The sequence below is a fragment of the Orbicella franksi genome, chromosome 12 (assembly GCF_964199315.1).
Source record: "Orbicella franksi chromosome 12, jaOrbFran1.1, whole genome shotgun sequence".
NCBI classification, from domain to species: domain Eukaryota; kingdom Metazoa; phylum Cnidaria; class Anthozoa; order Scleractinia; family Merulinidae; genus Orbicella; species Orbicella franksi.
Genome location: NC_138156.1, coordinates 12,560,690 through 12,585,844, shown reverse-complemented (window position 1 = coordinate 12,585,844; position 25,155 = coordinate 12,560,690). Strand labels below are relative to the sequence as shown.

The window sequence follows — 25,155 nt, the reverse complement described above, 5'->3', positions numbered from 1 at the left end:
CATCCGCGAAAGAACTGGGTACCATGTCTTATCTTGGGTATCTTGGGTAAGGCCTATGATGGGGGATTAATTCTGTTATCTTTATTTATACTACTGGGTGGAGAGAGGCACTGTGAGAGTAAAGTGTCTTGCCTAAGAACACAACAGAGTGTCCCTGGCCAGGGCTCGAACCCGGACCGCTCGCTCCCGGGACGAGCGCACTAATCATGAGGCCACCGCGCCCCCCATAATCACGATGACTACTCACGATGACTTCGACAGCGTTGATCCTAGCAGTATGCAGGACACCTGTCATATATGAACTCAGTTAAATGACCTTACTCTCCATGAGTTCTCGTAGCGCTCGTAACGCTCGTGTCATGTTGATTAATTCACCTTCACATTTCATTACCGAGCTTAAAATTCACTATCTTTATTAACTTATCACTACTCACGATGACTTCGATAGTGTTGATCCTAGCAGTATGCAGGACACCTGTCACATATGAACTCTGTTAAATGACTTCGCTCTCCATGAGTTCTCGTAGCGCTCGTAACGCTCGTGTCATGTTGATTAATTCACCTTCACATTTCATTACCGAATTTAAAATTCACCATCTTTGTTAACTTATAACTTTAGAGATGTTACTTCTGTAAAGGAATGCAGCATGAGATCTCAGCGGGTCTTTGTTTTTGACTCGGCTGAGATAAAGGCTCGCGAGGTACCAGGTAAGCCGAGCAAGGAATGGGGGAGAAATAGGAATATTCTACTCAGTTGAATCCCCTCACGGCGACCTCACGGCACCAGCAACTTTTCAATTGCCTAAGAGCCTGGGCTACTATAGTGAATCTGACAATAAAATATAATGATCGACGTAGGGTGAAAATCACTGATACCTCGTAAGTTTCGGGAAGTGATGGACATCTTATTTCTCCCTAACCCTTTTTCACCTGGGGGGAGGGCATACTGTTTAAACTTTGCGAGCTTTTCTAAAGTTCTCTGGGAACATTTCTGTGTTGTTTGGCCATGCGGGCTCATGTTTCTTTGTCAACCAGGTATTTAAGGTGTGTTTTACCTCAATTTGGATTTTTAAGTTTCATATTGTTTTACTGATATTTTCGATTTAATATACTTAGATTTTTTATACTAAAATCTTTTAATTTGTTCGTATCCATATATTCTTCGCTTTTTTCGAAGCAATTTTGGAGCCGTTCCGACATTTGTGAAAAATCGTTTAATCGAAGCTGGCGGAGATTTTTAAAGAAAAACATGACGTCATGCTTTTCGCGTTGTCTCCGAAGTCAATGCGGTTAGATGCTTTACACGTCATATACATTAAATTATAATCGAATATGTAGTTTTAGTAAGTAGTAAGTTTTCTAAGCGCAGACTAAATAGGGTTGGGTTAGAAGTCAATACATCGCACTGAAAACAGGATTGACAAGATCATCAACAGAAGGGCTGTCATCTTGATGTACTACTAAGGAAGCGTATGCCTATTAAGGATGGTTCGTATATGTATAGTTTAGTGGTGTGAAAGGGTAAACTCTAAGTCATCTTGGCATTTTCCACTCGAGGCTCCTGATATATCTGTATTTGCTACCAAAATCTAGGGAAAAGCAAAGAGAACAAAGGTTTTCTCCAGCTCCTGCAAACAACATCAATGGGGTCAAAATCGCGGGTATGGGCTCTTTAGCGCTTTTGCTACCCAGCTTCGAAATTCATACCCCCTCTTCCCAGCGTATTAGCTTTTACTTACATATTGTGGGTGGGGGTGGGTGTGGGGGTAGGGATGTGGTGTTAAAGGAGTAGAGGGGGTCACCCTTTACCACCCTGTAAAAGCGCACAAGCCAGGCCTTGCCTATACTGGTGGTATTAAACTGAGGAAGACTCAAATGTCAACAAGAGATCTTGTTTATTTCAACAATTACATTACAAGAAAGACAAGAGAAATTCATGAACAAAAAGCTCGCTGCTTTTTGCATAAATTGTTGAACCTGTCTATCCGACTAAGTCCCACTCGCTTATTCACACAAAGTCTCCAACGGATCACTGGTAAAAAAATACATCCTTTACATTACTGGCCAGTGAGGTTCTTGAACGTAAGTTTTTTAAATTTGTAAGCATACTTGCTTTACATATTCAATTGTGCAATTCGTGAAATAACAATACCATACCTAGCTTGGGGTCCGTCAGGACAACAAAATATCAATAATTAACACTTTGGTGCATTTTAAATTGAACATACATTAAGTACAATAATTTACAACTAATGAATCTGCTTTCTTCAGTCATGGTTAGCCTCCAACTTAATTATCACACAATCCTCCGAAAGATTGTATGACAAAATTGGAAAGATCGTGTTACAAAACCGGAAAAATGGAGACTACCACCTGAACAGTCGCAGATATTGATTTAACAAGAGTTGCAGAAAAAATACCGGAGATCACAAAAATAGGGGAAAAAAACATAACCAATGGACTTAAATATAATGTCAGTTTTGGAAGCAAACTGGTGTACGAATTTCAGTTTTCAAGCCACAAATAGTATCATGTGAAAATGGCGATTGAAGAAAGTTACTTCCAACCAATGGCACTGCTTTCCAGAAGAGCAACCAGGCCAATGGACACGATGTACAATGAACCAACGATGGCACCAGTCCACAACTACACCATAAAATAAGAGAGAATAAATAAAAATATTAGTTGTTTATTGACTCACCAGAAGAGCCAGGCAGAATATCTTTGCACACCATTTCTAAGGAATCTCACTGCCCTTAGCCTCTTATAGAGACCTCCTGTGCTTTTTTTATGCAAAGAGTATGTGATAAAAGACATCCTAAGGCCTTGTTCACACTAGTGACATAACAACATAACAGCAGGACCATGCGAGAACACTTCATGCTGATGTTTTAGCAACCAGTGTGAACAACAAAAGCGGAGCATAATGACATAAGCATAACCACCGTCAGGAAAAACTGAGCTTTCATTTCTCAGTTTACGTTATTGTGAATACCAGTGTGAACGACGCTAAGAAAACAAAACTTTGTGAGCACCAACATGTTTGAGGTCTTAAGGAGTCATGTTTGGCTTAGTTTAGTCCTGATTTTAGTCAGCTTTTTGCTGAATAGCTGACTGACTGTAAAACAGCTCTTTACTGGCATATTTGGGACTTATAAGTATGTACCTATACTGAAAATAAGTGGACTGACCAAGTGCATTAGAGCCATTATGGCCCAGTAAAGCAGTATCATGGTCTTAAGCAACCAACAGTCTAGCAATTTTTGTTCAAAGGAGAGATAGAGGGAATTTAATACTATAGTGATGAAGAAATTACTATGATGGCTTGAAACCACATAGGCTCAGCTAGGGTGAGGACATGACACAGAGAGGAGACCTTTCTGGTGATATTTCTATTGTTTCACAACTGATTGAAAAGAAGCTTACCTTGTAAGTCAAACGGAAACCAACAATTCCCACAACCCACTGCACAAAGATAATCACAGTCACCTCTGCAGATGAAAATTTGAGAAATCAATCCTCTATCAGACAGTTTATTCATCCAACCTCTGTCTGTCCGTCAGTTAGTCAATCAATCAGTCAGTCGGTTCGCCTTTCAGTCAATATAGGAACTGCTACATAGTTCTAATAGCTCTCACCAATACAACGTGTATTAGGAATAAACCTTAACATCTCCTGCTTGATGATTTTCCTGATTCTCATCACCTGTCTGGTTGATGTGCTTTTTCGTAGGGAGAAATTAGCTTTTCATCCCCCTGATATAGACTAACCTGCAGAGTAGTACCACTTCAGATCTCGCAAGTAAACAAGGGCAGCAAAAATGCCAAGACATAGGGTATTGTTCATTGTGCCAGCTCCATACAACTACAACACCAATGGAAACAAAGACAATTTATTAGATCATGTGCTTATTATCTGTTGCAAATCAGCACACCAAGTACTGTAGGCTCGATTACCAGCCGCTGTTCGGGAGAGGAGCCTGTATTACTCCCCGAAGCCACTCTCCTCGGGGAAGGAATGTAGACCAGACACGAGAGCGACGGAAATCAAGCCTAACCTTACTGTTTATCTCATCAGAGCTCAAGATTTCTATGAGGTGATAGCTAATGAGGGTGAAGTAATATACTTTGTATCAAACTCGGAAGACTGTGTAAGATCACATTTCCAACACTGAGAAGATCAGAGCTGAAAAATTTAACATGATATGTACTGTAGCAGAGTATACTTTTGATGAACTTCAAGCTAAAGTTAAAGCTAAGGAGAATTAATGGAGAAAAAAAATCATGGAAGACTATGCTGACCCTGTCAAGGTCATAATTTCCTTTGTTAATTTTTTTGGAGAATTGTCTATGAGTTTGATGAGGTCAAATCAACAATCACCTCATCTCGAGTAATCTTGTTATCTAAATTTCCTTCAAATAACATTTAAGTAGTTTTATCCGATAATGTTTCAAAATCTTCCCCTGAAAGAGTCCTAAAATTTCAGGGAAACGAAAATACACGGTCATGTTTTAGACGACCTTCAGCCAGTGGACACTTCTGTGCCTGGCAGTGTACTTTTAAACCAATCAGATTACAGCATTTGCATTAGTTTACAGGTAGTAACAATTATACTGCAAACACATTGTTTTTCTGATTGACTGATAGTTGCACTGGGGCTGGGGCTGGCCCAGTTTCAGAGTTGATGCAAACTGAACCACTAGATCTAGAGTGAATAGAGTAGTTTTGTTTTTGCAATATAACCTTGTGGCTGCTACTGGTAATTTTTGTTGGCACCAAAGTAACCAGTAAGATTGCACGTTTGCTAAAAGCTGGCCACTAGAGCCCAATGACATGTAAACACGACCCAGGGGGCTTGAACCTGGATATTGGATTACAGTAACAAGCTGCACACTTGCAAGAACATCACATTTGCAGATGTCTGAGTCTCCACCTTGTTTAATTCTCTTATCCCAGACAGAAACAATATTACCTGCGCAAAAGTCATGGAGATGTTTTCTTTCCTCTTCTTGGAGGCAAAAATCAGGGACGAGACAAGTTCCGAGGCATTAGAGCAGAGGGGGGTTACCACAAATGACACATAGAATGCTAAAAGACAAGATTACAAAACACAGCATACTGTAATCAAGTACATATAAGATAAGAGAGGAAAGTAATAAATTTATCACTGAAATGTAAGAAATTAAAGCAAAAAAATCCCAGAAAATGAATTTCTGAATCAAGACAATTCTTAACTTCTAGGTGGGGAGTAAGACTATGATGCAAGTGTATCTTGCACAAAAATACAAATATTTACATGGAAAATGAAGCTGTCAATATCCAGACTGATTTTTCTAGAGCCGACCACTATCTAGGCCAAGACCTACCAGGACACTGATTTAATACCTGTAGTCCTGAGTAACTTTCAATTTTTCACCATAGGAATAAGGATGAGTTCAAAAGGTTATAAAGTAATTATTCTGCTTCCTTATCAGCTTTAGTTTTTGAGAGATATGGGATATAATGAAGTAAATTTCACACAATAAAATATAACATGCATATAAAAATTAAACATAACTTACCTGAAATAGGAATGTGAGATTTGTTCTTTGGATTGGTCAGTGAATCAAGCACATCACACATTGGATCAGCAAAAATTGTCACCTATAAGCAAGACCGAACATTGTTCAAATGCAGTTATGACTGGTCTTAGAGGGTAAACACAAGTAATGTCAGAAAGATGGTCAACTTAAGGGAGAACTTAATCCAAAAAACTGATCATACACTTCTAGTGTGAATTCCCTACACTGTATTGTTGGCAAGTGAACACTTGGCCAGGTTGTTCAAAGCCCAATTGAGCTAACTCAGGATTTGCAGGAATTTTTATTTCATTTTTGTAACTTTTCAGTGAGGTTTTCTGTTTATACTGTTTGGCCGTCAGTTTCGAGCTTGAGTAATCTCAAACTACACAAAACATAAGCAGTGGAAAACATTTTTATAGAAGAAAAAATTATACTTGGGTTAACTTGTAATCCTGGGTTAGCATTAACCGGCTTTCAAACAACCCAGCCCAGGGCAAGAAAGTCTGAATGCAGATTTTACTCACCAAACCAACTCCAAGGACAAGAAGACCAACACACTTCAGGACCAAATGAGTGAAACTTTCTTCACCTTCCTCTTCCTCCTATTAACCACAACATAGCAAATCAAATAAATAAAACAATACAATGACCAATTTCTTTTCATAATTTAAGAACAAAATGAGGAGAGATGAATAACAAGTAAAACAAAAAACTGGAGAAAGGAAGAAAGGAACAAACAAACAAATGCATAAGGAAAAAAAGGAAGGAAGGATAAAAGAAAAGAGGAAAACTGGATTAAACTAAATGAAAGTTTTAAACACAAAACATTTTGATTGATAATTTATTGAGTGAAATCATAGATGTACATGTACAATGACTGACAGAATATGGGAAAAGGAATAAATAAAATGGACAGAGTAAAGAACATTCAGGTATAACTATTGCATTTCAAGAATTAACTTGTGTCAACAAGTTGAATTGTTCACATATAGGAGTTACTATGGTTTAAAGGTGTCTAGAACTATGGATAAAGAAACCTGTTAATGATCAGACACCAACAGTTGACAAAGAATCATTTTACAAGCAATTTATGATTTTGCAAGCTTTCAAAAATAGCTTATGTTAGTGAAAATGACATTCAAAATGATTATGCAATGACGTGAAGTATATTATCATATCAGCTTTTTGTTAACAGTTAAAATGTCATACTGAGCCATTAAGATGATTAAACAGCATGCACAGTTGATAAGCAGCATAGAGCGCCCTCCTGAAACAGTATGTTAGTCGGTAAATGAACCCTTAAACACCCATTTCCATTACTTAAGCACATTTTCAACTGGTCTACACCACAAATTGACCATAGCTCACAGCTAATGAACATGAGGAAATATTTCTACCAGTTATTTTACAATTTAAAGTAATAGTAATTGGACCAAGTGGAGTGCAATGCAGGGAGTAATCGCGCGAGTAATTTCAAAATCGGACAAGCGCAAAGCGCAAGGCTGATTTGAAATTATGAGGACGATTACTCCCTGAATTGTATGACACAAGGTCTTATTACTAATTAATCATATCTATAACAAATTTTGGAATTAAAAATGTCTTTTGAGAACTTCTTTTGAGCAAAAACGTCTGTAGCGCTTTTAATAAGTTTTGAAAACTGTAGGAAACATTGCAAAGGAAGCCATTAAAGCACATATAATGGACGTGCAAATCACGTGTGTATCCAATTACAAAAAGTTCAAATTGGATACCTGTAATTGGACACCCATGTGATCGCGTGCTGATTATGTGACAAATAGGCCTGTGGAGAACCAATCACAGTCAAGAATTTTGTTATAGATACAATTACTATGATTACTAGTTTGGATAACTTGGTTTAAGATCAAGACAATTCACCTTGTTTGTGATCATTTTCTTTAATCTAATGAAACAAACACTATTTTTGTAACAATTATATATTCTAGTTATGCAATGCCTTTCAGTGGCATACCATGGAATGTCCCATTTGTCAACTTTATTTTCAAGAAATACACAAGAGCCTTTTAGAAAATAAAGTGGCCAGCACAATCAATGCGATGTGTGAGCAGAGCAGAATGAGAAGGTTGGATGTAGTACCGTTTGCATTCTGATTGGCTGTGTTTTCTATTGCATGGTAAAAATGTCAATTTATGGTGAAAAGACTTATTGATTAGACACCAAAAGATGTAAAGCTTGTCATGATATTGATCAGTGCTTTAAAAATAGGTAATTCCCTTTGTTATGGATGTTGAAAAATATTTTATTAATTCAGTTATGAATTTAAAAGTTATAAAATATTTAAAAAGCAGAACCAATTTTTAAACTTTGCTTACTTTTATTTCAGGAATAAATATCCAGTTTTAAAATTCATCTTGATAGGTTTACAGAGTGGCATATGATGTTTAAAAGACGATTTAGCAATAGAAACAATTAACACAGTCAGATTAACATCACACCAAAGTTATTGCATAATGGACAAATTCTCTCAGAAGTTTCTCTCAGATACAAGAGGAAAAAGAAAAGAATTGAATCAGGGAGATAGTCTTAGTTCATGAGACAACCAATCTTGGTTAAGAGACACTGATTCCAAATAGATAAGAGTAACACTTAGAGAGATTCAAGTGAAGAAATGATGAAGCCCATCCACCTTCAATATTTGGATGAAAAAGTTTTGTTTGTTCACTGATTCTGCCACACAATCTACTCACCTCATGCATTTCAAAAGAATCTCGTTGAACGAGTTCCTGTTAAGTGTTTAAATTGGAAAAAAAGAACAGCAATTTGTAAGCTCTGTGGGAACACACTGAAAAGTTCAATACGATTTAGTATCAACTTGAATCAGACTTTGAGTGTCCTCTGCATTGGATGTGAACAAATAATACTGCAGAAAAAAGATGTGAAACTAATTGCATGTACATGACTGTATGTTTCTATGAATGAAAGCATTAATTGGTTAGCTTTGTTACTTTCTGAATACAGCAATGAAGCCAATGAGAGTAGCATACATGTAGAGCTGCGGACAGCAAGCAAATTAAAGCAACCACCACAGTGCTAATAATACAAGTAGCATACACTAATGCTTTATACCTGTTTATCCTCTTTTCCCTCTTTCGAGACAATAGGATCAGTTTCAGTTGGTTCCTTCTTGTCCATTCCTGCTCCAAGGCGCCAAGCTTTGAAATACTTCTTCTGGATGTGCACTTTAAAGGAAATGTGAAAATTATAAAATACACATCCTTCAACACTAAAACTGGTTTTCAGCACTGATTGAAGAGTAATAATTATTTATATGTAAAACAAGTTACAAGAAAAGGAATCAGTCAGAGTAAAACCTGCAGTCTAGAGCATCTCCAATGTTTTGAGGTGACATTAAAGGAATTGGCTCATGTGTACAAAAAAGGCACCGGTGGTCCTCTGTCAAACGATACCAGCAATCAACACTTGATCAACATCTTGGTCGACGCTTGGTCTACAAATCGTTTGTCACTCGGTCAAGTAGTCTGTCGGTCTACAGAATCTTAATTTCTACAGACACATCACTGAGTGTGGATCGATATTAGCAGTGATCACACATGCAATATTTCAGTCCACACTTGCCTGACGCACCAATAATGCTACCTTGAGGTCGGCTGTTGGTAGCATGTCAGTAGTCAGGCTGTAATATATATCAGTGCGTAAATCAATATAATATAACTTTTTAGCACTCATTATTAAGAATAACTGTGATAATCTCTTACTACCTTCTTGAGCAGCTTTGTCTTCGGCATCAGTGTGATCACCAATCCGGGTTGGCATCTGTCTCTTGGCCATCATAACAAACTGATGCAACACCTTACGCTGCATCCTGTCAAAACAAAACAAACATGTTAAAATGTTATGTGGTAGACCAACATTAAATGTGTATTGCTTAAAGGCAAAGCAACACACCATTAAAAATGTTAAACACCTGAATAAGTAACAATGTTATTACTAAAGAACAGATCAAAAATTTACAAATAGAAAACAAAACAAAACACTGTCTTACTAATCACTAAGAAGACTGTACTTAAAACAATTAAATGGGCATTGACTGTACACATCTCTCATTTTTTGTGGCTAGGTGTCACATAAGTGCTCAAGAAAGGGTGAATGACGATGAGTTCAAATTGAATGCAAGAATTGCAATGTATGCTGCCAGGAGTCATTGGTCCATGTCCTTGGCCAGTGTAATGTATAACTGAGTGGGTAGTTTTTTATTTGCTAAATAAAACAAATCAGTTAAAGTGTGTGACATACATTTCTTGACGATGCTTCTCTGCTCTCATTTGGGCCGACTTACTGTCAACAAACTATGAAAAGAAACAAAGACATTTCGAAAAACAGAAATTAAGATTCAAAGTCATTAATTACAAACTAAATATCAAGCAGTTCAAAAATTTGCAATTCTAATTCCATGGTATTTTCAATGTTATTAGTACGGGCAATCATACATGTATGAATGCATGTGTAACTAAGAATTTACACTACGAGAAAATTCTCTCACACTTGCACAAGCCTTTAGGCAAGAGCAATTTGAAAGAATTTTCAAATACCACTGGTAGTTTGAATTCTTAATTGCTTGAGACAGTCATTAATTTGCACTGCTGTTGTGAATAAAAAACTAACAATTAATTGCACGTCTCTCAGCCCATCACAGTGAAGTAATTTTAGCAGTCATAATGAATAACTTTATTCTGATAATAACGCGTTCAATGCTTGCAGCAGAACTGGAGTGATAGTAAAGAGGCTCACCAGGAAAATCAGATAAGCAACGAATCCAATGAAGCAGATGATCATGGTCGCCAAGGCAGCTTGGCGCACATAAGGTGGCTGATCTCCAAAGTTGTGTGGGCCAAAATGCCAATCTGCTCCTTGTACAATGCTAAGCAAAACATATGTAAGAACCTGCTGGTCAGATCCTCACTTACTTTAAAACTATACAGTCAATAATAATATCCAACAATTACATACTAAATACTTTCATTATATAAAAATAGGTACCCACAGGGTACATGTGTGGAATACATGGATCCAGAATGCACTGCAATCTTTGAAACTCATTTACATTAACAGACACGAGCCAATGACAATAGTGTGGGATATGGTATCCCACACACAAACCAATGAAATACCAGGTGAGCTTTCATGCAAAAACATGATATCTTCACACATGAAAATACGTTATCTTCACATGTGAAAAGATCACTGTTATGGTTGCATAATGGTGCCTTTCATGGTGAAAGTGAAATGGGTTGGCTTTCATTAACATTTATAAAATATATAGAACATTACAATATAGATGGCCACTACAATAATATATGAAATTTTTCTTCTCATGTTGAAAAATAATTCTTCAATACTCGAGGAGAAATTTTGTATCTCTGCATGACCATGTGATATCTTCTATATATTAATATACTATAATTATAATAATAATAATAATAATAATAATAATAATAATAATAATAATAATAAACAGAATACGCATGTTACAATTCAAAGTATGAGTGACAATGATACTTACAAGTATGACAGAGATGTTAACAGCATAATTCCAACAGCTGTCTTCACACTGGGTAAAATTGTCACACCCTGCAAGTGTACGAGAATAAATAAGAACATGCTGAATTGTTAAAACTGACAAAGGTAGTCATGGTTTTGTTATAGAATGACAACAGTGAAAAAAATACACAGTTTAATGGCCTGGTGCTTTACTTACTTTACATAATAAGTAATGGACTTTCCTAAGAAGATATACTAATTGACTAATCAAGCACAGATAACTTTATCCATTGACACTGAGAACAAAAGCCCTTACTGATAACCAACTATTGCAAACTGTCATGATATGGAGAACTTGGTAGATAAAATTCTGAGCCAGAGTTCAGCTGAACATTTTGACGTTCTAATGAAAATGAATCACAAGCATTATAATGACTAGAGAAATAGATTACCTGTCTGTTACAACTGATCTTTCCATATCCACTGCCTTCAATAGCTTCATCGTAAGCATTAAGGTCGCACTTTCCAATTGCCAAGCTTCCAGCCCATGCTGCTGTCAATAACATAATGGTGCTGCCTGCCAATGTCCTACACAGTGTCATCAAAGGATTAACAATTATTATTAATTCATATATTTGACAATAACCCAAAAGAATGCATGGTTAAGATTGGTGAAGAACAAGATGGATTAATGAATGATGAACTTGGGGTCTACCTACCATTTAATTCACAAAATATACAGGGTTTGTACCCTTTTTCAGAAACAAATTTCCAGGACTTTTCCAGGACTCAGATTGATTTTTCCAGGACTCTAAAATTTACATTAACCCGTTCACTCCCAAGATCTTAATGTTAATTCTCCTTACTGTCTGCCATACATTTCATATTTTTTTACTTGAGTTAAACAGATTTCCAGAACTTTCCAGGACCAGTAGCCCTTTTCCAGGACTTTCCAGACCTGGAAAATGCCACAATAAAATTCCAGGACTTTCCAGGTTTTCCAGGACCCGTATGAACCCTGAATATACCATTTGTCACAAAGTCCCTTTGAAATGTTGCCCATGACAAAACAATATTTAACATCTTCGGTCAACCTCCAACCTTTCTAACTTGTCACTGTTATTTTTGTAGTCATCATCATTATCATTTATTTGCGACACAATTAAAAAAATGAATTATATAAATTAATAACAATTTTGATAGGGTGAGAAGACCCCCAGAAAACCACCACCACTAATAGTGTAGGCCACCTCAGTTAATAGTAATAATTTTAATTTTTAGCTACAAGTGTGTGTGTACAGCATAACCAATTCAGCATTCAGTAAAAATCTAATCATCCTTTTCTTGAAGCTGGAAAACTTGTTGAACCAGAAATAGATACTGGCAGAGAATGTGCTAACTATATAACATCCATTTCCTTTATTTCCAATTACCAATTCTTTACTGTACATCTAAAATTAAAAAGTTCAATGCTGAATGATTTTTACATTTTTGTATAATTAATTATAATAATATTATAAACACAGGAGATCAAATAACATTTCTCACCCCATGCCAACTGAAAGTTTGGTTTGAGCATCAGGTCCAAGACCAGATACAATGATAATGGCTGAGTCGGGTACTGCTCCAAGCAGTGGAAGGACAATACCACCTGGAGAAAAAATATATATTCACCCTTGCTACTGGCTTTCATACTTTTTACAAAATATTTGATCTCCAACTTTCTGCCTGGTGTGGCACTAGCTCCATGATCTCATTATTCAACCTGCTCCTTAACTTGTTAAAACACTGTACAGGGAGGAAAGGGAGAGGGTTCAATTGGATAGGACTGATTGAAACCTAAAACCGAGAACAGAATCCAGTTTTCATGGTTACCTTCCCTTTTTCTTGAGAAGATTTCACTGAAAATGTAAAATTTCAACTTGTAGACCTTTTCACTTACCAATCAATGATGGGGAACAACCAAGATCCAGCAAGAGCTCAGCACCATCTATCAAAAATTAAAAAAAATAATTTATTTCTGGGAAAAGAAAGTGTTTAAGTGTTAAACCATGCCAAGTTGGAGAGGGGTGGGGGGAGGGGGTGGAGACCCCAAAAGCCACCATTCAATTGGTGAAGGAAAGTATAAACCAAAACTGGAAATTCCAGGGGATCAGAAGGGGGATTCAAACTGAAAAAACCCTCTTAGGGAGGGGTATGGATATTAATTTTTGTGACACAGCCCATTATGCAGACATGCGAGTCTTATATTAATTTTTTATCAAAAGCTTGAAATAGAAACTTCTCTTTCTAATCATGACTGCAGTGGCATATTTCTTATTGTTTGTTCTAAGAATCTAGCATATGTTGGCAGAAATGAAATGAGGGTTAGGAATAGAGCAAAACTTTGTTGGAAATTTCAAAACTTTGGGATTTGGGATTCATTTTGTGAATGCTACAGTGTATGCACAGGAAATCAATACTTTAGAAATACTTTACACCCGCTTTCAGTGTTATGTGCATAGGCGACATCTTTCAACCATCTTTCGACGTGCTATGAAAGACCGTTAAACTGTGAAACTGGTAGTTTTTCCGGTTACTAGCGGAGGAAATGACAAGTAAATGATGATTACCTACCTCAAATGGCTGAAGAAGATTTTGGACTTTGCATGCTTCCCCATTTACGGGATGATTCAAGCGATTTAGTGTAGTCGATCGGATCTCAATAGTGACTTCCGGTAGAATTGGGCCGCTGCCGCTTTTAGTATTCACAACGTGTGAGCATTCAAAACAGTCGACTTATTTCTGCCAGAATGACTTCTTGATACTCCTAACCTTAATTTGATGTCAAATAAATCAATCTCTCATCATTCATTTCGAGTTGGACCATAGAGAAGTTCGTTGTGCTTACATTTTTAACTAGGCCAGGTTACATAGCAGGGGGTGTGGACAAAACGTGGGGTAGGCCATGGCCTGGACCATGGTGTAGGCCATGGCCTACCCTGTGGCCTACCCTATGGCCTACCGGTGGTCAGATTTTTAAAAACATTAACAAAACATCAGTAAGAGTCGAAGGTGGCATAAAATTATATCCCTCGTGGTTTCTTGGCCTACACCATGGCCCAGCCATGGCCTGCCCCACGTTTTGTCCACACCCCATAGCAGGTCGAAAGATGGCATGTCGAAAGATGTCGCCTATGCACGGAACACTGAAAGCGGGTGTAAAGTACTTTAAAATTAAGAGGTTGTTGGGGTCGATTGGAAATCAGTACTCTAGAAAATAATACTTTAAATATTTTAGAATCAAGAGGTTGTTGGGTTGATTTTCATGAAGACTGTCAGAATTTATGGATACTATTTATCGCAATGCGCAGTATTTTATTTATGTATTACCAAAAATAGTCCTGTAAAGAAAACAAGAAGATCTTTTACATCTTATAACAAGTTCCACGCTTCTAAAATTTAACTGTTTTCTTAGGACTACAGTCGCAACGCAGTGCAGATTCCAAATATTCATTGATCACTGTAGACGCCATATCACTTAATCAACACAAACTGTATTATTGCACCATCACTCTTAGCCTATGTGAAATCTTAAATTTAATTGTTTTTCCCATGAGTAAAGCCCGGGGGATGTACTCTGGGAATTTCTGTGTGGGGATGTGCTGCTTGGACCCTGGAACCCTTAGCCTGTACCAGAGCTAGTTCAGCTGAATTTTGCTACCCTATACTAGAGTAAACTCCCCAAATCCCCCCATCTATTGACACTATTGAGGCTGATTTGCGTAAATTTAAACTTGCTGATTTGATTTTTTTATATTTTTGACTGGCAATTCCTGGTTTCCATAGTCTAGATAAAATCTTCAACCAACTAGTCAGTTTTGTGAAAAATGATACCCTATTCTAGACCCGAATGCTCTGATTTATTTATATACCCTATTAGAGTAAACTGCTTGAAAACCATACCCTTCACAGCGGCACATACCTATATAGCCCATATATGGCAGTGCCCCCCTCTCCCGGGGAGTAAAGGGCTAGCAAAGTAGTCACACCAGTCATAATTCAAGAATTACATTATCCACAGCTATCTTTAGAAGGGTGGTTATTTCCCCACTAATGACATAATCATAATCATGCATGTTCTGACATGTTCTTTGCTTGGCTTGCAAATGTTTAATTTTTCTTCTGATCTCTGAACTTGCTTCAATTTCACAGCACAACAATTCACTTCTCTTGTCTAAAAATCAAAAAATACTTGGGAAACTAAAAAGACTGTCACTCCTGGTGAAGTAAAATTGCAAAGTAAACACGATCTTTTTACCACGTAACAAAAGTGAAAGCTGCAACGTCAGTGCATTCCATGGCTGGCGTCATACCTTTTTTAACGTATTTATTATTCCCTTCGAATCTAACCCTACCATAAAACCAAAAGAAAATATATTTTACACCCAATAAACAAAACAATATCCATAACATTGTCCTTGTATTAATGTTTCAACAGCTTTTGGCAAATAAACATAACAGGCTGCGTGATTCAAAATTTGGCCGAGAGGAAGTTTGGGTCTGGTCACCGACAAAACAAAGAAAAAATAAATAAATAAATAAATAAATAAATAAATAAACAAACATGAACTGCGCTCGGCCCCTGGCCGCGCAGTTAATAAGATGTTCTGTGATGTAATGTTGTAGGGAAACATACCAGAGATACATTTTGCTGCAACACCAAGGATAGCACCATAAAACACCATCAACAGAAGGTTACCAGTTATCTGCAAGGCAATTAAAATGTATATGCAATGTTAGTGCACAAGGTCAGACAATAAGACTTGCTTAAGCCAATTTATATTAACAAGCTCAGAGGTAGATGGACAGAAAAAAGGTGGGGAGGGGTCCTTTAGTCAACACCTTGTCACTGAAAAGGTGGGGGCCTGGGTCACACTTCCTCCAGTCACTGAATCTCATTATTTACACATGCTGAAAACTGAGAACACAATGAGATCACCATAGTTGAACTCAATTTTTGCTTGATCCATAAACATGCACTGGTGCATAAACCAACTTCGACAGCGTTGAAACCATTGACACCTAGCAAGAGATTCTATTTTGGTCTACCTACAGGTATCTTTGTTCAAGTTACTGAAACTGCCATTAGTGGGTCTAGATGCAAAGATGATCCAGGAAGCAGTTCTTTATGTACACTATTTAACGCAAATAAGTTGAATTAATAGAGGAGCAACAGAGCTGTGAACAATGTTTTATATTCTGGAACATTTCTTCAAATTATGCAGTTTTTTTTGGGCAAGTTTCAGCAACAAACAAATCCAAGATACAGCAGTTTTCCTTTGATTAGATTTTGTGGATGCCAAAGACAAATGATTATATTTCAAATATCTTTAAACCTTTTGCTGTGTGATTCTTTTGCTTGGCTTGGGTGTGCCATCCCAAACAATCATTTCCTTTTAAGAGTAGAATGTTCAAGAAAAATGTTGTGGTATGTAAGCACTAAAAACAATCATCTATTCATTGGTGGCAGTCAAGCTTAAAAAAATGCTAAGCTCTGGCTTTTATTATGGATTTAACTGGACTCACTGCAATAACCAGTACACACAACATGTGGCATCTTTGGTGGAGAAAGGGTTTGAAAAAATTTCAGGGATTCTAGAAACTGTCTAGAATTTTATTTTTTGGATCACAATTAAAGTTCCACTCACTTCACTCGAGAAAAGAAGCGAAAACAACTATTTGCATATCAATGAAAGCAAGCGTTCAGCGTTGTTCTTTTCAAATCTAAAGGACGCCTTGATCATGATCGGTGAACTGGAAAAAAATAAGTCTCGAAAAGTTTTCACTTCAGTGATTTAGGGAAGCAAGATTACAGATGTTCATGTTTTACTGTTCTTTGCTTCCAGATCTTTGTTAAATCGAGGTTATCAACCAACTAACAGCAAAGAAATCTTCAAAGAGCAGGGACTATTTGAAACGTGATCAAACCAAGTTTACCAAGCCAAACGTCCTACATGACTTGTTCTTCAAAATTGTATTGTTCGAAAAATGTCATCCAAATAATTCTGACTTTTTGGTGCTGAATTTCTCGAGAATTAACGTTCATTTGGAAATGTTTACTGGTACAATTTCGCGAACTATTCAAGAAATGTACAAAAGTTGGATAACCCAAACCATCAACAGATCGCAAAATCTAGAAACCAACACCCATCGGAAAACAATATTTTTTTTCTGCTTCAATACACACATCCTTTTTTAGTCCGAATTGTTGGAGTGTATATTAAGCTTAATCCGCGAGGATAACATTCGTTTTTTGAGTGTTTGTCTGAACAAAATATTCAAACACTTCCGAAACGAAAAAGATCTTTTAACAAGGCCCAAACGATAGCAACATGTATGCTTTATTCTTTGAAAAAAGCTCATATTAGCTGCGATCAAACAAAGCTACGCATGCAAATCTAACAGCTGTGAAATAGACCGTGATCGTCTTGAATATGTTTTTTTTGGTCATGAAATTCAAAACGTACAAACATTAACCATGTACATGTACGTACCCGTCACATGTTAAAACGCTACAGGATAAAGTCGGAAATTTAATAAAGACGATCAGCTCGAAATTATGAATATTAAACCTAACAAAATCGATATAAAGCTCGGATAGTAAACTTGAAAGGGGCGTATGAAGATTATTATAAGTTTGTTTACACGCCCGCTTCGACAATTAACAAGTGTGCAGTCAAGTTTGGCGGCAAACGCGATCGAAGGTACTTTACAATTTACCTAAAACTTTCTTAACACATTCTTCTTCTCTTCAAGGTTCGTCCTCGGAGTAAAAACAATGTATAAAAATACAAAAGGCTTACATTAAGTGTACAATTACCCTAGAATCTGCTCTGAACAACGTAAGCTTTCTCGTATACTTTCCCGCTCGATTGCCGATTAGCTCCAGCAAGGATGGAAAAATGAAAAGTTTTTCGCCGCTCAGCGATTAAAAATCCCTTTCAAATTACTTCTAAAGAAAAGTTCTGATGAATTCAAGCTTACCGTGGCTGAACAAGGATAGGTCTCATACGTGCAAGGTTCTTCTTCCTTAGTACCGTTAGTACCGTTTGGGCTTTTTTCTTCACCTTCAGCTGCCTGAAAATTCAACCAAACGATAGAATGCGCTCATTTGTTAGTCACTTTCAACCCAAGACATCCGAACGAAGAAGACATACGACTTTTATATTCAAGTTTAACAAGTGTCAGTGGACTAAACAATAATTAATATTTTAGAAGAGTTTTAAATAAGTAAAATTATAACTTACTCGTCTGAATAAAGCTCGTGAATCCGATGGCACGAAGAACTGGCACGACAGCCAAGTGCACAAGAGAATCAGAAAGTAAACTTTTGGCGAAAAGCAAGCCATCTTGACCTAGGACCCGTCCTCCAAACGAAGCGAAGCGTTAATGCTAAAATAATCGCTGTTTCTAGAATATTATTACTCGCTGCAGAGCACTGTGGGCTCGGAGGTGCTTTGATATGGAAATTAAATACGAAGTAACGCAATTTTCCGAACCGATGCATGACCAGAACAAAAGGTTCTTGCAAATGCGTACGTGCCATAGTAAAATTCCACAAATAATCGCTGACAATTTCAAGTGCGTTTGTTAAAACTTGCGACGACGGCAGCATCAGTATCCCAGCCTACGCAATATCATACCTCCAAGCACGAGTTTGGCCACAAAATAGTTCTTGCACATTCGCACGTCACCGCGAACATTCGAAATACCAGTTCGAACCCAGGGTACTCGCGGTTTAGGCCATGTTTACAAGTTGGAAACCCTGGCGCTAGGATGGGGAGTCTCGATTTGGGCTCCAAGAAACAAAATATGGTAAAAATACCGGCAAAACGAACAAATTGTGACTTAAGGAACATCGTATTAATCACATTTTGTATTAGTTTTGCTTTGGATATAAAAGAATTTCGAATAACGGCTTTTTGCGACGAATTTTTTTGCAATGGTGTTTGTCGCTACTGTCGCTAAAATATTCGATTGTTTTTATATTTTCGCCGTCAAATTCAAAAGTAACTGTCTGCGATTTAATTGAGCTATTTCAGTGCAACTGATAAACCACGTAATTCAAGTGAAAACAGGTTGTGGCGATAAAATTATTATTAATTGCGTGTATCAGTTACCAGGTTAATCCAAGCCCGACGGGCTAAAGTTGTCGCGGGTAGTAGGGTAACCATCCCCCAAAACGTTTGCTTATAAACACAGTTTATTTCCCTCCCTCCCCCCCCCCCCCCCCCACCTAGCACTAGGGTTACCTTACCTACTTGTAAACAGGGCCTCAGTTTCTACTAATCCCACCAATTAACAAACGAGGCGTAGCACCGAGTTTGTTCCAAATCTTCTCGTATACAATAAGAGAGAATGGAATAATTCTTTGATTAATTCTCCAATTCGATTGGATGAAGTGAAAATCTCAATTTGATCTAAATGAAGTGATGGTATAAAATGATGGCAAAATTTGTGGCAGCGAAACAGCGAGACAGAGCTTTCTTTCTCCCTCTAAAGTCGTCTATATTATGGAAAACAATATACACTGTAAGCTTACTGTAGGTTTACAGGAAGATTCGTAGTAATTGTGTTAATGAAAATTATAGCCTTGTGCAAATCAAATGAAGCCGACTGAGGGTTTACAGCTGACTTGTTTACGCAGCTGTCGTCATCAAGACCGGCTACACTTTTACTTCTAACATCTTCAAATTAGTCATTAAATCTCATAAGCACGGTAAGAGTGCAATGACAGAATAGTTCAGTCTGTATTTGGGGATGGGGGAAAACGGGGGAGGGGAAGATTGAGTGTACGTTTATCTTAAGTATGAAAAGTCGCAGATTTTGGTCTTAGATTAAGGGTTTCTGGCATTTTTCTGGGAGCTCGTACCCAGTTTTCCAAGGGTGACTCGTTTTCTCTTGGTGTATAAGGGTCGTATAACGTTGTCCATCTGGTATATAACTATCCAGAGCTTAGCAAAGTTTGTTTTGTCAACACTTAGTCACTCCGCTATAACCACTGCGTTATCCACTTTTTGACTAACCAAGCTCAGAGCTACATAAAAGATAAAGGTTGCTCCGAGTAACTGCATAGTGACTAATATAGACAACAGATGCAAGGAAAATTAGCGATTAACGTTTCACGGATGTGTAATTTCTAACATTGGGTATTGAACGTCAAATTGAGAGGCAGTGAGCATTTTCATTTGAAAAATATTTAACTCAGTTTTCCCTTGCCTAGAGAACGTTTCAGTAATGCAGTCCAGGTAGATTTTAACGAAAATTAACGTTTCTGCAGAGAAATGACGAAATTTGGTATGTTAGATAATTCAAGATAAAGCAAACTCTAGTAAGTCTGAATGACAGACGAAACCGCCACCTTACATGTGGCATTTATTTAGGAGACACAGAATACATTCCAATGTAAAAGATTGCGTGCTTTGCGCACCTGTGCGTGAATATCAAATTCCCGACAGCATAGAAGGGGAAAGAAGTAACGCTTTCTCAAGTCTTCGTAGGGACACTCGGAGAGTTCCCGATTATTATCCTCCAATCAGAACATAACATAAGCACTCGGAAGCAATCTGAGAGTTCTACGACATCATTACGTTATGTTGCTTAGATACGACTGACCAAACCCCTGGGTTCACTGAAGACTCTGAGAAAAGGTTACTTCTTCCCCCACGAATGCTTAATTTCTAATATTGGGTATTGAATGTGAAATTGAGAGGTCAGCATTTTCATTTGAATAATATTTAGCTCAGTTTTCTCTTGCCTGATGAACGGTTCAGTAATGTATTCTAGGAAGATTTAAAGAAGCTTTCCAAGAAAAATTTTTCGGACCAATAACGAGGAAAATGGTCAAAACTTAAGTCACATATTCAAGGCAATCTTCAACCATAAAAGCAAATTTCATGTACTTTTGTCGTTCGGGTAAATATGCCATATTAGCAAATCATGGAAACAAGAATTAGAAAGAAATTGTATCTCTACTCTGGTATACTCTGGTATGCTTGTTCTCTCGACTGTTGCTTCCTTCAGTCCGTTCAGCCCAAGTAGAAAGTATACCAGAGTAGAGATACAATAGGTAACCAGTATATCGGAAAACGGAATTATTTTTCTTTGCTGTATTTTAATGTTACATCGTGTTCATGAGTTCTGTAAAGATCACTAAGTGTTTTTAGCTAATTTATTAATTATCGGTTATAAACCCCTAACGTATTCCAAGCTGGGACTTTAGACTTGACATCTGAAAAAAAAACAAAACAAAACAAAAAAAAAACAGTATGACTAAGAGCAGTCTTGTAAAGGTAATTTATGAACTACTCCAAAGCAGTCACTGATCAGTATCTATGCCATGCGACGAACAAAAAACCTGAAAAGCGCACGCTTGTTACGACGAGCCTTACTACAACGAATAAACCTACGCTGACCATTCTAAACATACTGATGGGACATCTTACTTACTATCACGTTAAGTCTGCATCGAGCCATGTTACCCATACTGTCGGAGATAACCCTGGTTTCTTTAGCATTATGCGACAAGGAGTATTTCTACTTCCCCCTGGATGGGATGCTTGCTGGTACCCATTTATACGCTTGGGTAGAGAGAGGCACTGTGAGAGTAGTGTGTTACCCAAGATCACTACGCAAGACCCCAGCTAGGGCTCGAATCCGGACCGCTCGGTCTGAAGTTTAGCTTATTAACGATTTGGCGCCGGTGCCTCCCTATTTACAGAAAAGATGAGTTCTTTTCAGTTCACATTTCAGTTTTCTCACTTCGCATTTGACGTTTCATGCTCCATACTTCATACTTCACACCTCGCTCTTTAACACAACTCACACTTGGCAATGTAAAGCGTCGTACCTCGTTTTCCATCAGCTTTCTTTTGGTTAAACAAAGTTGCGCTTCACTTCTATTACCAGCTTTTAGAGCCAGCTGGGCTTTAGCGTGCTCGTGTGCGATTTTTGTTTGAAGTTGGCGAAGATAGTCTGGCGAAAAGGAATAATCAATAATATTATCTACAAGTTGTGACTTTTCATTCAGTATTATACCCGACTATTTTGTCTTTAATTAATCCTGAAACTTCAAAGACTGATGAAAATGTAATTCTTTGCAAACAAACGAAAGAAAATATAACAAAAGAAAAACAAGATACCCAGTAAATATACAATGGAGAGATTCTTGAGGCAAGGAGAAGAGATTTAAGACAGAAATGAAGTAAAAAACAAACAAACAAATATAATCAACAATTTGTTTTTTCATTTCATTCTGGCTCAAATCTTTTATCGAATCAGTTTGCCGCATTTCCTTATCATATCTCCAATTTTTTCTGATTCAGTCCTGGAAAGAATCCGCCACCAAGGTCTACACCAAGGTCTACACCAAGGTCTACTCACTCATTAAGACGTTCCTGTCCCCACTAGACAGAGTCCTTTCCACTTCAGCTATCTTCTGCTGGCATAGTTTACAGCGTTGTATGACGGCAGGAGAAGGCATCTCTCTCTTGGATTTTTGGGCAGCAAGCTACAAAACGAACAAACAAAGAAACAAATAAACAAAAACGTAGTCAAGCACAAACGTGTTTGATGGAATTCATATAAGATCAACAATGGAAAAGAGACATATGAGGTGCGGGGGTGGAGATAAGCGGAAGAAGTTTGAATTGGGGTTTACGAATCTGTCAGTCCGCGACACTTTGTGGTCAAATTCGCTGATCCGCAAAGCCTGCTAAATCCACCCTACACCCACACTTCGGGGCAGAAGTGTCAACCGAAGTTCCCTTATTTGTCTTTTGGTACATGAAGTTGTGAAGATAGTAACTCGACGTGGACCTATCACATCATTATATTCAACATGTTCTTCATGTATACTGCACGAGTCATCCTCATCTCCAGTAAAAAGTACTTCTGTTGGAGTAACCGCCATCTTGGATGGAGATGAGGTGCCCAGAGAATCCGAATTAAATGGTACCCAGTTCTTCGACTGAGAAACGCGGATAAAATGAAATTGTGTTCACCTGCTTCTCGGCGATCTGTTTCTCCAGTTTTAGAACTTCCAAGCTAATAAACTCTGTCTCGGCACTACAACATAGTAACAAGAACAAGGAGTGACTATACGAAAACCGGATTTGGGAATATCATAAGGTTAGGCTACAAGAATTTACTGGGCATAGGAGAATTTACAGAATTTGATTTTCAAATCGTTTGAAAGGTAAATACAGCGGGTTTAGAATGATTTTATTCATAGAAGGTGTAAATGAGTACGGATCGTTTGATACTGGACGAGTTCGATGCGAGTTGCGTAAAGCTTACAGCGCGACTGCTCCAACAGAGACCACCCAAGCAGGTAACCGGTCGTTTCGCCTACATCGAAGTCGTTTCGCCTACACGACCGAAGTCGTTTCGCCTACACGATCTGAGTCGATTCGCCTACACTGAATACTTAGGTTTACAATTATAAAAGTAATGTTTCTCAGAAGAGTATTCCACAGTGACGGCGCGGCTCTGTCTCGACAAAATATTCGATTATTGGGATGATTTTTTCAATGAGAGAAACACTGCTTACTCTTCGCAAATTTACCAATGGCATTTAAGGCAGCGTCCACACTACGCTGGAGAAATCTGAAAACGCAGGTTTATTTCTACGGTTAGGCCTACCGTCCACACTAATCCGTCACGAAAACGCTCTTCAAACCGGAGAAATTTGAAAACGCAGGTTTATTTCTACGGTTAGGCCTATCGTCCACACCAATCCGGCACCAAAACGCTCTTCAAACCGGAGAAATTTGAAAACGCAGGTTTATTTCTACGGTTAGGCCTACCGTCCACACTAATCCGTCACGAAAACGTTCTTCAAACCGGAGAAATTTGAAAACGCAGGTTTATTTCTACGGTTAGGCCTATCGTCCACACTAATCCGGCACCAAAACGCTCTTCAAACCGGAGAAATTTGAAAACGCAGGTTTATTTCTACGGTTAGGCCTACCGTCCAAACTAATCCGTCACGAAAACGCTCTTCAAACCGGAGAAATTTGAAAACGCAGGTTTATTTCTACGGTTAGGCCTATCGTCCACACTAATCCGACACGAAAACGCTCTTCAAACCGGAGAAATTTGAAAACGCAGGTTTATTTCTACGGTTAGGCCTACCGTCCAAACTAATCCGTCACGAAAACGCTCTTCAAACCGGAGAAATTTGAAAACGCAGGTTTATTTCTACGGTTAGGCCTATCGTCCACACTAATCCGGCACGAAAACGCTCTTCAAACCGGAGAAATTTGAAAACGCAGGTTTATTTCTTCGGTTAGGCCTATCGTCCACACTAATCCGTCACGAAAACGAAGCTTTTCGAAGACGCTCTTCAAACCGGGAGAATTTGAAAACGCTGGCTTTTTGTTTTCGTGTGGACGAAAAACATTTTGAAAATGGAGCTTTTCGAAAACGATGACGTCACGATAATCATATGATTTCCGTGACCGAGTTTTCCTCAAACACAAATCCAACATGGCCGGTGATTGCTGCGTATTTAAATTCCTGCGTGGACGCAAAAACATTTGATGCGTTTTCAGAGAGAAACCTATTGTTCATTTTACTTCTCAAAACGAGCTCCGCTTCAGAGAACAATTTTATAGCAGCAACATATGCTTTTGACCAGTCTCTCTGCATCAAAGCAAGAAAGAAACCTGGGAAGGAGATTGGCTTAAACCCTGAGTAAATCTATTATATACCCATTATTTTCTGACATAAATCAGCGACATCTTACAAGCAGCGCTTTTCAATACTCCTTTTATTTGCTGGTTTTAAGTCTTTACAAAGCAGTATTTCAAAAAATGAAAGTTCTCAAACTAGGCATGTTTATGTTCCACATCCTATAAATATTCTTTGTTGCTCTATACCTAAATTCAATGTACGAACTACACGATCTGAATAAGTGGCTATTTGGTCTAATCGTTCTTAATCTTTTTTTCTTCATGTGGAATGAGGCGATTAATGCTTAAAGCATTTTCTATAAACGTATTATAAAACA

The 25,155-nt window shown here is 37.8% G+C and overlaps 2 protein-coding genes across 3 annotated transcripts in view; both read right to left on the bottom strand.

Moving 5' to 3' along the window:
- Nucleotides 1-1,878: 1,878 nt before the first annotated feature.
- Nucleotides 1,879-19,013, bottom strand: LOC145463960 (uncharacterized). 2 transcript variants are annotated; one of them, XM_081447755.1, is made up of 18 exons: nucleotides 18,392-19,013; nucleotides 18,129-18,221; nucleotides 15,781-15,850; nucleotides 13,045-13,092; nucleotides 12,651-12,753; nucleotides 11,555-11,690; nucleotides 11,125-11,192; nucleotides 10,353-10,482; nucleotides 9,858-9,910; nucleotides 9,323-9,426; nucleotides 8,670-8,782; nucleotides 8,291-8,326; nucleotides 6,086-6,163; nucleotides 5,562-5,643; nucleotides 4,973-5,088; nucleotides 3,771-3,864; nucleotides 3,427-3,491; nucleotides 1,879-2,646 (listed from the first exon to the last, which is right to left on the bottom strand). In XM_081447755.1, the coding sequence occupies exons 1-18, from the start codon at nucleotides 18,491-18,493 to the stop codon at nucleotides 2,557-2,559; spliced, it is 1,581 nt and encodes a 526-aa protein (XP_081303881.1). In that variant the 5' UTR covers nucleotides 18,494-19,013; the 3' UTR covers nucleotides 1,879-2,556. The 2 variants fall into 2 exon arrangements, with proteins under 2 accessions (XP_081303881.1, XP_081303882.1); XM_081447756.1 differs by lacking the exon at nucleotides 8,291-8,326.
- A 2,182-nt stretch (nucleotides 19,014-21,195) lies between these two features.
- LOC145463983 (coiled-coil and C2 domain-containing protein 1-like) overlaps nucleotides 21,196-25,155 on the bottom strand; it is a 32,283-nt gene continuing 28,323 nt past the window's right edge. Inside the window, exons 25-28 of the mRNA XM_081447782.1 lie at nucleotides 23,147-23,210; nucleotides 22,527-22,653; nucleotides 21,994-22,118; nucleotides 21,196-21,375 (exon numbers count right to left, since the gene is read on the bottom strand). Of these exons, the coding sequence (XP_081303908.1) occupies nucleotides 21,340-21,375; nucleotides 21,994-22,118; nucleotides 22,527-22,653; nucleotides 23,147-23,210 (352 nt within the window). The 3' untranslated portion in view covers nucleotides 21,196-21,339. The remainder of the gene's footprint in view (nucleotides 21,376-21,993; nucleotides 22,119-22,526; nucleotides 22,654-23,146; nucleotides 23,211-25,155) is intronic.

Excerpts from the sequence above, each read along its gene's own strand:
- LOC145463960 (XM_081447755.1), bottom strand. The coding sequence starts at position 18,493 with ATGGCTTGCTTTTCGCCAAAAGTTTACTTTCTGATTCTCTTGTGCACT. Across the intron at positions 6,164-8,290 it reads ATTCTTTTGAAATGCATGAG|GAGGAAGAGGAAGGTGAAGA; the intron begins GTGAGTAGATTG and ends TGTGGTTAATAG. Across the intron at positions 5,644-6,085 it reads TTGTCCTTGGAGTTGGTTTG|GTGACAATTTTTGCTGATCC; the intron begins GTGAGTAAAATC and ends TCTTGCTTATAG.